General features: G+C 35.0%; 1 protein-coding gene across 2 annotated transcripts in view; it reads left to right on the forward strand.

The window, feature by feature from the left end:
• The window catches only part of LOC112046067 (nephrin), a 301,409-nt gene that overhangs the window by 205,610 nt on the left and 81,970 nt on the right, over positions 1-13,829 (forward strand). For both annotated transcript variants that reach the window (XM_052886726.1, XM_052886727.1), the window contains exon 8: positions 864-1,017. In XM_052886726.1, coding sequence (XP_052742686.1) covers positions 864-1,017 — 154 coding nt within the window. The remainder of the gene's footprint in view (positions 1-863; positions 1,018-13,829) is intronic.

Here is a 13,829-nt window from a genome sequence, read left to right on the forward strand (position 1 = left end):
AATTATTTATTTAAGCAAATATACACTGAAACGATAACGAACAAGGAGTTTTATACTTGTAAGCTTTTATTGCTCAAAGGCAAAGTATCCAAGAGCCGTGATAGCCCAGTGGATATGACCTCTGCCTCCGATTCCGGAGGGTGCGGGTTCGAATCCGGTCTGGGGCATGCACCTCCAACTTTTCAGTTGTGCGCATTTTAAGAAATATCACGTATCTCAAACGGTGGAGGAAAACATCGTGAGGAAACCTGCATAACAGAAATTTTTCTTAATTCTCTGCGTGTGTTAAGTCTGCCAATCCGCATTGGGCCTGCGTGGTTGACTATTGGCCTAACCCCCCTCATTCTAGGAGGAGACTCGAGCTCAGCAGTGAGCCGACTATGGGTTGATAACGACGAAAGTATCCAAACTTAGAGGTCTGAGTTCTATTTCCGCTCGTTAGACTGCTGACGAACCAACTCCTGCAGATTTAACAATTATTGATTTACTTACTTCATATTCTATATAAAAAAATATCCTTTCTACTGTATTACTGCCACTGCGGCAGCGTTCATTGTCCTGTTAAGACTAGCTTTTTTTATTCTATACAAGTTAGCCTTGAACTACAATCTCACTTGATGGTAAGTGATGATGTAATCTAAGATGGAAGCGGGCTAACTTGTTAGGAGGAGGATGAAAATCCACACCCCTTTCGGTTTCTACACCGTACCGGAACGGTAAATCGCTTGGCGGTATACCCGGTACACCGCGCATACCACTGCGCCACGGAGGCCGTCAAACTTTCGCATTTATAACATTAGTACGGATTAATTTTAATTTGTTTACTGTTTTTAATTTATTTAATATTTATTTTCTATTTGCAGATCCTCCTGGCGCCCCCTACATCGAGGGTTACGCAGAAGGAGAGACAGTGCGACGGGGTCAGAGCCTCGAACTGGTCTGCCGAAGTCAGGGGGGCAACCCTCCGGCGCAGCTGATATGGTACAAGAACGGGGAGCAGATTCGAATGGCTTACAGGTATTTAAAATATACTCAGAGGCATAATTATCCTCCCACCTTATTATATGCGAGTATACTAAAGTGGGCGGATAATTGTGCGAAATTGGACTAAAATGTATGTAATCTATTTTTCCTTATAATATTGAAATTTCTGATACATACTGTACACATACATATAAAAATCAGTTGTTACGACAATAAAACATCATAAGCAATATCCAATTAACCAATACAGATTATGTAAAATAGTTTTAAATCCACAAACAGTTAACGCTTTAGTAAAAAAAACTAAATAAGCAACTTATTATACAAATCATCAATAGTGTGATGAATCGCTTCAAGAATCGATATCGATAAGTCTTTTTGAAGTGACTGTCTGACTGTACATGAAAAGTTGAAGAATAAAAAGGAAGAATCAAAAGTGCGGCCAACATTTCGACTGAACAATGTACAGCACTAGCCAATTAGTCGATTCAGAGTTTGTGTTTTTAAAAGTCTCCAAACTATTGTCGAATCAATAAAAAATCAAAAAATAGAATAAAAACGGCACTGCATCATTCGGTAAACCATATCGAAATCCTATAAAAACTCGGAAGATACAGCAAGCTACGGGGGGTAAAAAACTCCCCCCTATTCGCGTAAGGGGATGCCTCACCTCCCCAAACGTTTCAGGGACCGTATTAAGCTGGCAACAGATAGGGCGTATGTCCTCTTGATTTATGTAGCGGCACAATTAATGATGGGATATAGTCGGCGTAAAATTATATCGATTAAAAAATCTCGAGTTGTCGACACAATGTATCGAGCTATTTACGCGATAAACAAGATTTTTAATGTGAACAAAATACTCCCATATTTTTACTGCAAATCTGATAATAATGTCGAGATAGTGTTTGCCTTTACTAACAAATACAAATGAGAAATTAAATTATATTCTGCCTCATTTATTTTTGTATTCAATGAGTTTTTAGTAGGTAAGAGATATAACCTCCGTGCCTTCCTGCAGTGTTGTCTATGAGGATTTCCCCACGACAAAAATGCTCTTTAACTAGGACCTTAAACATCATAGCAAACAAACTGTGCATGCAAGATGGTCTTTACAAAAAATGCTGAAAATTATCTCTAGTTTGCTTCCCTAATAGTAAGCTGTTTGAATTTAAACGTTAACTTTAAAATTGATCTCTATCTCTCAAACTTATTTGGCCAGAAATAGCTCCAGCTAAAATATTTGTCGACGTACGATAACTAAAAATGCTCACTGTATTTACGAGAAAAGTTATATTCTGTGCCAGACGCTATTATAGAAAACAATGGCCAAAGCTTTTAAAATAATTCTTTTATTTTTTTTTACAAAGTCATACTTCTTTTGGCGCATTATGGAAAATATTTTTAAAATGCACTGTTTTCTGTGACATGATCTAATTTTTATAATCAGGTTAAATCCTTGAAATTGGCTCGTGCTTAAAGTTAGTTCTAAAAATTATCGAGGTCTCCAGAAACGGTTCTATTAGCATTGAACCACATTTTCCGTCCAATTCGATTATAATTGCTCTGAATCTAAAACGTCTGGAAGGACCGGTATTATTCTACTTGGTTTTACTGCATATATTCAAATTTAAATAATGTATGCAAACGACTTCGAAAACCACAGCTAAGGCTATTCTCCACAAAATAGTATTTTCTGCAAATGGTGGAATTTCATACTATCCAACCGAAATTTTACTTTAATACTATCTTTTTATGTTGCAAAAAGTGTCCATGTGTCATTTTATCGATATTAATGTTTTATTGTAAAGTGAAACGGTAATTTGCATGTGTTTGTAGTTTGTGGATATTAGGGTTATTTTTTTATTGCATATTGCTATTGGTGTGTGTACATGTTGTGAAATTGCTTTTTTTAATTTATAGAATATCGTACCCGTTACAAATAGGTTTTGTAAATACTTGGCTTTGCTTTAATTTAATTCTGTCACTTTAAATCATCACTAACAATGTTATATCTATACATATAATAAATCTGTAGAGAGGTCAATTCTGTACATGAAATGCAATCAGTATTTTTTTTCTGTCTGTCTATATGTATGTTCGTTATAGAAACTACTCGACGGTTTTTTATCAAAACTTGGTACAGTTATTCTTCGTGCTCCTGAGCAGGTTATAGTATACTTTTCATCACCCTACGATTAATAGCAGCAGAGCAGTGAAGGGTAATGTTGGGAAAACGGGAGAAGTTACTCCATTTTTACAGCGATACTACTGTAAGGGCTAGATTAAAGAAGTCTAAGGGCGGACAACATCGCGGGCGTCCGCTAGTTAATAATAAAATGTCGTTGATCAATAATTACTTTAGATTAACCACATTAACTTATAACAATAGAACGAACGACAAGGGATAAAAATTCACACCATCTCCTTAAAACGTTACTTTAATAGTTTCTTTTTATATTCGGAGCAAGTGTCGACTTCATTTTATCGATAAATATTTCATCGACCCTGTTAAACATTAATACTTCTGTTTTCTATTCATACTTGAAGTATCAAACTTTAGATGGGATATTTTTCCTTTCACAACGTATCTGTTTTCAGTCTTAGAGATTTTAAATTGACAAAGACGTTTTCAGATAAAGATACGAACTTGGACGCAGTTTCAATTGTATCGTTTGCGACTTTAAGATTTATACCTTTGTTTTTTTCATTTAAAGACAAGTTAGTCCTTGATTGCGACCTCACTTGATGTTAAGTGATGATGCAGTCTAAGATGGAAGCCGGTTAACTTAGAAAACGTACAAGGTTGTTCTACCCCTACATCTGATGATTTCTACATGGCATAGTACCGGAATCGGTCTTTTCCAGTAGAGCTTTTACTAGCCACGGCTGCCTACCAATTAACCTGTATTTTTTTATCGTTCGAGTCGAGCCTTCCATCTATCAGTGCTATCCCCTTGTAAACAGTGAATTCTAGAAACATAGCGCCTCGTACAACTGCCATCCTCCTGTCTATTCACCCCGTTTTTTACTATAAATTTATCTGTAAGCACCAGACCTAAGCCAATTAAAAAATTATAAAATCCTGGAATGAATCCGAGCTAGGCATCGAACCAAAGACCTCTTCGTTGAGAACAACAGCACTAATAACTACATCAGAGAGGTCTAGGACTCTGTATTAATTTAATGAGTATTTGTGTGCGATTGTAAAGCAAAAATACTTTTTTGATTTTTATTATAATCATCTATGGCTTCGTAAATCGTTGCTTAGCAACCACATGCAGGTATGTAATAGTTTATTAATGATAACTTTATATGTGCCAGCATTACTGGTGCTCCTTCAGTTTCATATATGTACAAACACATTGTGTCTATACACCTTTCGCTATAATACAACAAATAAAATATCGACATTGTAATTCTATAACATCGATAAAACCGTTCACCCACGTCACTTAACCCTATAAAAGTGTATTAAGACACTCGACGATGGAACCTGATTTACGCGACCCGCTAACTGCGCGCTAGTGACGTTATATCGTTACCACTGCAGCGATAGTTAGTGTTGTTATGTAGTTATCGATTTTATTGAGAGGCTTTATAGTTTTAGAGGCGGCCGCAGTAATGACCGCGGGAGTTCTGAACGGCTTCTATCTCTTTATTGGAGTTTTCATTTCGTTTTATTATAGTACTTTTTAGATACCGTCCTATGTACGAAGAGTACTCTATTTGAACAGGTTAAACGTATACGAAGAAGTTGTTATATCTGTAGTTAACACCCACCATGCTACTTGAATTAGCAGGCTTTTGAAAATTATTTTCTATGAAAGAGAAATTAAACATTTTATACACATTTTAGACTAATAAATAAAACTGGTATTGTTTTTTTTTATATATTTTTTTAATGTTTCTTTTACTGACATATCTTAATTAAGCTATATTCATTAGTAATACATTCTAATAAGTCGTATAATGCTTTTATTTTACTTAAATAGAGTAAAAGGTACAAAAAAACTAAAACATTTAGTTACGTACTACCAAACCCTCGCATAAATTTGAGAAACTATTTTATTAAAAAAAAAAACATTTTTCTTATACGAGTGTTATATTTAAAAAACAATTATTGTAAAGTAGTACCTATTTCATTGGTTTAAAACAATTAAACGGCAATTAACCCCACAAATTACCGCAAAACGACCCCGAACGCGTTTTAATCTTATCACGAATCGCAATCTAAAACCTACATGGCATTCAAATATATCTTTCACCCCTATTTTAACCCCTATTTCAACCCCTTTTTTCGATTCAAAGCGCACACTCGCATTACCAACTAAACGGCCTAACGATAACAATTCAATTTTATCGGCAAACGATTTCATCGATAAGCAAATAAAATCGAATCATTTATAGTAATCTGTATATCGATAAAATGTTTCGATTTACTCCATAATAAAATAAAAGATAGGTTTGATTTAGAAAGATAAGATGGCTACACAAATTGATGTCTGGATACGTTTTTTGTAGTAAAATAAAAGTAAAGCAGATTGGATTGTATAAAAAGGATATAAAAATGAAACTTTACTGTCATTTCTATTATTACAATTTCAAGTAATCTTTACAAGCACTTATGTAATGTCAATTCTGTCTATTTGTAAAACGAATCGAAAATAATGACTTTTATTATCATTTTGTGTTTGACTGTGTATGTAATTTATTTCGGTTTTTATTTTCAAAATAAATTATTCATAACATAATAACATTAACAAATTGTTTAAATGTGAAATGTGTAAGTAAATCTTCAAGGCGAAACTACTAAACCGATTTTTTTTTAATTTGTAAAATAGATAGATTATAATCTGTAATAACAAATAGGTTTTTCATGATTCTTGCGGGATTTGTGAACAGTATTTCATGCGAATGGAGACACGGATGACGTTTTACTCGCAGTAAAGAATAACTTTCTTAAAGGAACTCGCTAGTGATAAGTATTTACTGGTCATTTTTATTTTTAATTGCAAGTTGTATTTCCTCTTTCTGTTTATATAATATCGATAAAATATCTATTTATGTACACTCGTACATAATCATCATCATCATCATCATATCAGCCGATGGACGTCCACTGCAGGACATAGGCCTTTTGTAAGGACTTCCAAACATCACGATACTGAGCCACCTGCATCCAGCGAATCCCTGCGACTCGCTTGATGTCGTCAGTTCACCTGGTGGGGGGTCGGCCAACACTGCGCTTACTAGTGCGGGGTCGCCATTCCAGCACTTTGGGACCCCAACGTCCATCGGCTCTTCGAACTATGTGCTATACTCGTACAAGATAGAAATAATATATCGATGTAGCAGTCAAGGGACATCACTAGTGAAATCCAATAATATTTTATTATTTCTTTGTAAGTTTTACCTGGACTTCGTTCGTCGTCCGTGTGGAGTTACCCGATCGATGCCCGGTTATTGTGTTCTAGGAAAGCTTGCGTTGTTTACTGAATAATGTCAAACAATTAATCTATTTACTCGTATGTAGGTATTTAAACAAATATACAGCCGGAATCGGTCATCGAATGTCACTTTAATCTTATAGTTTACCTTAGGCTATGGATATTATGTCTTAAATTAAAAAAAAAATTGGAATTATGGAAAATAAAATTTCAATTCTTCATTTGGGATATTGTTCGTTATTCACTCATTTCTCTTAAAGAACGCGTTATACCGTCTATCCAGATTGTTTGAACCACTTATATTGATAATCAAATATTATCACCTGCAATGGAGAAGTGTGGTGGGTTTAAACTCCAAATCAGCATCCTTCTTAACGGATGTCTAACTAATACTATAGGTAAACTTGGTTTTCGCCATATTTTAGGTTAATGAGTGTCATTAACCTAAAATATGGCAAAACAACACTCTGATTCACAGTCGACTTTCTTCCAAATCAATGATAGCTCTTAACTAATATATACTTTGACGGCCTCCGTGGCGCAGTGGTATGCGCGGTGGATTTACAAGACGGAGGGCCTGGGTTCGATCCCCGGCAGGGCCTATTGATATTTTCTTAATTGGTCCAGGTCTGGCTGGTGGGAGGCTTCGGCCGTGGCTAGTTACCACCCTACCGACAAAGACGTACCGCCAAGAGATTTAGCGTTCCGGTACGATGTTGTGTAGAAACCGAAAAGGGGTGTGGTTTTTCATCCTCCTCCTAACAAGTTAGTCCGCTTCCATCTAAGACTGCATCATCATTTACCATCAGGTGAGATTGTAGTCAAGGGCTAACTTGTAAAGAATAAAAAAAAATACTGAATATTTTACTAATATTTAAGTTTGTATGGATTATCAAAAATGCAATTGAAATCGTTAAATTTGCAAAAAATGCAATGTTAGTTAAACATCTGGTCTACCCAAAAGTGAAACGCATGAGAATTATTTATTGTTTTTAAACGTTTACTGACTAAAAAGTTTGCGGATTTTCTAAAGTATTTATGTCACTTGCAACGTTTTGAAACAGCACAGCGGAAGTTTCACCAGTGTGCACGGTCCTTAATCCCTGAACGTCCACAAAACGGAAATGAGTATGCCCAGAAGAAATTTATTTGTAACCGCCAAAGTGGGGACACAAATCTTTGGGGACATTTGCACAAATCTTCGGCCGACGTTTACTTGCGCAGATATCGGGCTTTCTATACAATGCCCCTGTGGGTTGGGGACTTTTTATCAATTGTCATTATTGCCCCATTATGTGTAATGTATGTATTTTCAAACGATTCTTTTGTTCAATTGTAATTTTTATACGCGTAGCTAGAATACGTACTGAACTCTTTCCCATCTGTGTTTCGTGAAAGGCTAGTTGACAATTTTTTTTTGTTCTACTATATTGAAAAAAAATTATATATTTTCTGGAGACGTGAGAGATTATATGAAAATTTTAGTTTTCCAATATGTTTTTGACAATACGAACCAAAATGCCTGTCGGCCATGACGGTCTATATTTCAACTGTTTCATGACGTCACTATAACAAATTCCATACAAACGGAGCGTTTGTCGAAAATATTAGTTAACCGTTTAGTACATGAAGTAACACTATGACGTCACTAAATGGGAGGCATCGTTTTTGACAAAGTTTGGAAAATTTGAAAAAATACTTGATTTTTAAATTAAGGTGTTAAAATGAAAATAACGAAATTGTCCGTACTGTGGCGCTTTCTTTAAATAATACGCCACTGGCTTAGCACCGCCTTCAAAGTGATCAGAAGGTAGTCGCTTTTTAGTCGATTTTGAAGTCGGTTAATTTTTTTGTTAAAAAGATTTTATTGTCAATGAATATCCAATAAACTATTTACAAGTTGACAGTGAAATCACTTGATGATAAGTGATGATGGTAGTCTATCCTCTGACGATATCTATGCGATATCATAAATCGAAAATATACTATGCTAAATTGCCAAACGGGGAATCGAACCCAGTACTTCCAACCACACTATTACCAACTGCGCTTCTTATTTCTGTTATATACATATTAGCCATTTGGCAATATCAGAATAAATTATCAATTTGTCAGCAAAATGACTAAACAATTAATTACTGCAGACAATGCTTTTGACGATTCACAAGATAACGAATAAAGGCCCGTTTTGATTTTGAATAAGCCATTATTTTGAATTTGAATTGCTATTCAAACTAATTATCAGTCCCCATCAGTGCTTTATGTATTTTCCTTTGGCAAAACCGGGCTATTATCTAAGAGCAAGCCCTCAACGATGCTGCAGCGACGAAAGCCTAATGACAAATATTCATAGAGATATTTGGCACCACAGTCATCCGCAAGCAATATAAAGCAATCATGTAAGTTGTTAAATTAAATAGGATGAACTGCCGTGTTTATTGCCAGTTCCTCTTAAAGTGTCTTAGCTTTATAAAACATTACACTTGAATTGAAATATTGTTTTTCAGTAAGGCGATGAAAACTGGGGATGCAATATATGCATATTTGACACTACTAAGTTTCAAAGAGCTATGAAATAAATTTTATAAATTCATCGATTAATACAATAAAGTTTTTCAATTAATTCAATTTCTAACTCTACATAAAATTCATATAATGTGTGACTCAACAGATCACACAGACGGAAGTTACGGGCACTAGTAGTATTTTATGTATCTCATAAACTGGTTGGATTTAATAAAGCGTATCGCTTCCAAGTTACTCTCGGATAACATTGTAAAATAGTAAAAACTTATTAATCTAGTTGAAGCTGAAGAGTTTGTTTGTTTGTTTGTTTGTTTGTTTGTTTGTTTGAACGCGCTAAACTCAGACACTACTGGCCCGATTTGAAAAATTCTTTCAGTGTTAGATAGCCCATTTATCGAGAAAGGTTATATATTATCCCCGTATTCCTACGGGAACGAAAATCACGCGGGTGATCAGCTAGTAGAACATATTTATTGAAAGTACTAAAGTCGTTCGTATTCGTCGACGAACTCAACGACGAACTTGTCAACGTTCAGTAGAGTACAGAATAAGTCGGCACAGGAAATGTTCACACAGACTGAAGTTGACAAGTGATCAAAGGGCGAGCGAGCCAGTGAGTTAGTGAGTCAGTGAGCCTGGTTCGTGAGGCGGCGGTAATCAAAGGCCAGCTGCGGCCGGGTATGACGCGTGCCCGGCTGAGCACGTTGAGCCAACCGACTGGATGGCTTAACTTCATTTTGTAAGGTGCCCGAAAGATGCCTTATTGATTTTTGTTACACTGTGAACACTATTAGCCGTGCCGTGATAGCCCACTGGATATGACCTCTGCCTCCGATTCTGGAGGGCGTAGGTTCGAATCCTGTCCGGGGCATGCACCTCCAACTTTTCATTTGTGTGCATTTTAAGAAATTAAATATCACGTGTCTCAAACGGTGAAGGAAAACATCGTGAGGAAACCTGCACATCAGAGAATTTTCTTAATGCTCTGCGTGTGTGAAGTCTGCCAATCCGCATTGGGCCAGCGTGGTGGACTACTGGCCTAACCCCTCTCATCCTGAAAGGAGACTCGAGCTCAGCAGTGAGCCGAATATGGGTTGATAATGATGATGAACACTATTTACAGAATTGGAAACTAATTTTTATTTAGTCATTCGATTCCCAGTAGAGCCAATTTTGAATATTATAAAGTGTTATAATATTTCATCACCACCTATATTATCAGCATTTTTTAACGACCCACTACAGAGACAAGTTTCCCTCAAAAAAGATAGGATATGGAGCTTAAACTCACCATGCTACACCAATTGGCGGGCTTAGTATGGTATTTATTACTTGGTATGTTTGGTTCTGTGACGGTCACTATCAGATGTCAACGATTTCAATAACATCGTTCGGATGGTGCCGCGTTGCAAGAACCAGCTTATGACTAAGGGCCCCACATGGATTTCAAACTAGACGATGTATCACGTGAGTTTTAGCCTTGTTTCGTAATCAATAATAATCAATTATTATGTCAATGACACTTGAGTTTTATCCACATTTTATATTTTATGCAGAGTTTGTTTACTTACGCGTTTTTTTTTAATTCATTGGTACAATAGGTACCTATACCTCTGAGGGTTTCTACGCGGTTTCGTATCAGAACGCTAAATCCCTTGGCGATACGTCTGTGACGTTAGGGTGGTAACTAGCCACGGTCGACCACCTGACCAGAGCAAAGCCAATTTTAAAAATATAAAATCTTAATCTGACTCTAGAGAAATAAATACCACGTGCCTCAAACAGTGAAGGAAAAACATCTTGAGGTAACCATAGCATACCTAAGAATTCTCTTAATTGTCTGCGTGTGTAAAGTCTGCCAAAACGCATTGGGCCAGCGTTGTGTCCACCACAATAGCTCAAATCAGCTCAGCAGTGAGCCGAATTTGGGTTGATAATGATGAAACTGACCCGAGCTGGGAATTGAACCCAGAACCTCTGTTGAGAACCACAACATGCCAGGGAGTCTTATACGAGTTTGTTGCTTATACGTAATGTAACAGTTAGCGCAACTCTCAGAACGGTTTACACTGCGGCACTAAACTCTAAGCACTAGCTAAACCCGAAACGTTAGCATGCAATTTGTGACAACATTTCGCAGACATGTAAAGGCGACTTCCATCCAACGGTAGTAATTAAGATTTAATCGCACGTTAGTTCTACGCAGGGTTGTCACACGTCTCGGTAACTTGAAAACCATACCGCAATATTTTCATCATTATCTAGTACCCACACAATCATAATCTGCGGCCTTATGTATCTCAGTGTACCATTCAAACAATGAGCCACTACATAATTTTTCATTATATTTTTGTCTCTCTCATTTATTTATTACTTCTTTTTTTTTTAAATTTTTAACAATATAAGTATAAAATACAAAACATTATTAAAAATTTATAAAAATTTATATTATATTTTTGTTATTGTTATCATCTAACATCTAATTGTTGTGGCGCAGTCAATGTCATTTCACCGAAATGACATTGACTGCGCCACAAATGGCAGTGATTTTTTGTTTTTATGATCGTTTAACTTGATTATTTCAACGAAATTTAAACGAAAAAATAAAGTTACTACTTGCTACTACCACTACTATACGCCATTTATTTCATAATTATTGCCATTTTACTTAAAATGACAATAATTATGTTATTTCGTTGAAAAAACAATGTTAGATGGTTGCAAAACCGAAAATACGATGAAAAACGATGTAGTGACTCATTGTTTGTATGGTTACATGATAACCCTGCAGGATTAACTTCAAATTATGAAGTTATGTTATTATAAATTTTAAATTTTGAAGACACACATACACACACGTATAAATTCATATGTTATGTTGTCTGTGGAAGAGTGAGGTCTTCTGGCGCAGTACCCAAAGAACCCAAAAGAAGATCTCAATAATGCTATTGAAAAAATCTTGTGTGTTTAAACAGTAAAATATATATTCGATTATCAGCCGAAGAACGTCCACTTCTGGACACATATTTGCACTTCCAAACGGTCTCGAATTGTCAGCATCTGCGATTTCCGGTGCGAATTCGTCATTCCAGCACCTTGAAACTCCAACGTATGATTGCTAAAGTATAAATCATTGTTGAACGCCAAAATACCTGTGAACCCAAACACCAAGGTGTAAAACCACCCAGAGCCAATAAAGTAACTCAAAACCTTTCAGTCCCTTAACCGGAGCATCAACAAATTTAATTGATTAAAAAAAGCAAAAAACACTACTGTAAGTTAACTAAGTAAGATGTATAAAGTATTTGCCTATTAACGTAATGTCGTTTTAATCGTAACATAACCGTGTGTCGCATTTCTGTAAAACAAATAAAAAGACTTTTTTTTTATTTAAATTAACTTTTATCTGTTTATTTCGTGATTGTGTATCACTAAAATTATCTTATTTGTTTAGATTTTTTACAGACTCGTACATTTCAATACTATATCGCGCGCGACAGCCCTGTACGAAGTGTGTATTCATAGAAATACTCGGATATTCTCTTTGAGTCTCTCACTGTGGAAATTAAACGGATTTTTAAAAGGTGGGCGCGGGAGATCTTTTCATCGCGATGTTTTTCAAAGCGCGATTCTGATCGCTAAAGCTGGATGAAGAGGATTTTTTTGAAAAAAATAGCCTTTTTTTACGTATGCAACTCTCCCTCGGACTTCATAATTTAGCTCAAGTGCTGTGTTCATTTATGTTTTATTTTTCGAAAATAAATTACGTTTTACATTAAACGGATGTTTACAACATTTTTTCTGAGCTAATTTTTTAAGACAAAATTATGAAAATAGTAAAATATTTGTAAACCAGTATTTCATAGGCCGAAAGTTTGTTTATTTTAGTTATACAATAATACTAAAATATATTCAAATATATTTCGAATATAAAGGTACAGTATCTTTTTATTTTCCATAAGCTAGTCAAAGAAGCAAAAAAAAAGTATAAATTAGGTACATACTTACACAATCTATAAAACTGCAGAGAAACTTTGCCTATTTCAGATAAGCAAATACATATATTTTAAATTTGACGATGCGAAAGCTGATCTTTGACTCTGAATATTAAATATTTTATGAGAGTATTTGTACTTAAATTGTTTATTATTAATATAATTAATAATAATTATTTTAAATTATTACTAGATAAACTATCTTAAAATCATGCAATTAAATAACATCAGAAAAAAAGAAATAAAAAATAAGCAACACAACTAGTGATGCGCAATGCAATAATGAGGATATCGATAGTCGATATATCCGTAATGCGTGTTGCGGGTCCACAATGGAGCGCTGACGTTTTTACGGTCCACCGCCCCGGGCGACGTATTATGTTGTATTTTAATGAAGTGCAGTGTATTTCTCTTCCTGTAGAACAGTTGTTGCGATTTTATTCGACATAAATGGAGTTTAAAAAAAGCTACGAATGCCGACGGCACTTTGTTTTCTTTGAAATATTGGTTTAAAGCTCTAGTAATTTATAATATAGCATTTGCTAGATCTTTCTTAGATAATGAAACTCACATAACGTCCAAGTTATGTATACTTTGGTTGAAATACTTTTAAAACCAACAACAATGTTGAAGTTTTTTCTATAGTTAATTCGATTACATTTATGAAAACCAGGTTAAATATCTTATGATATTATTGATAGACAAAGTACTAACAATCTTTGCATCTTAAAAATTAAAGTATAAACATTATAGTTCAGGTTTGATACATTTATTATTACAAAATCATGAGATAAAATAAAATAAAAAATAACTAATTAAACAAATTAATAACGTAATACAAAAATGCATTATAATCAGAAGTTAAATAAAAATC

This window comes from Bicyclus anynana, chromosome 18 (assembly GCF_947172395.1).
Source record: "Bicyclus anynana chromosome 18, ilBicAnyn1.1, whole genome shotgun sequence".
In the NCBI taxonomy this organism is placed as follows: domain Eukaryota; kingdom Metazoa; phylum Arthropoda; class Insecta; order Lepidoptera; family Nymphalidae; genus Bicyclus; species Bicyclus anynana.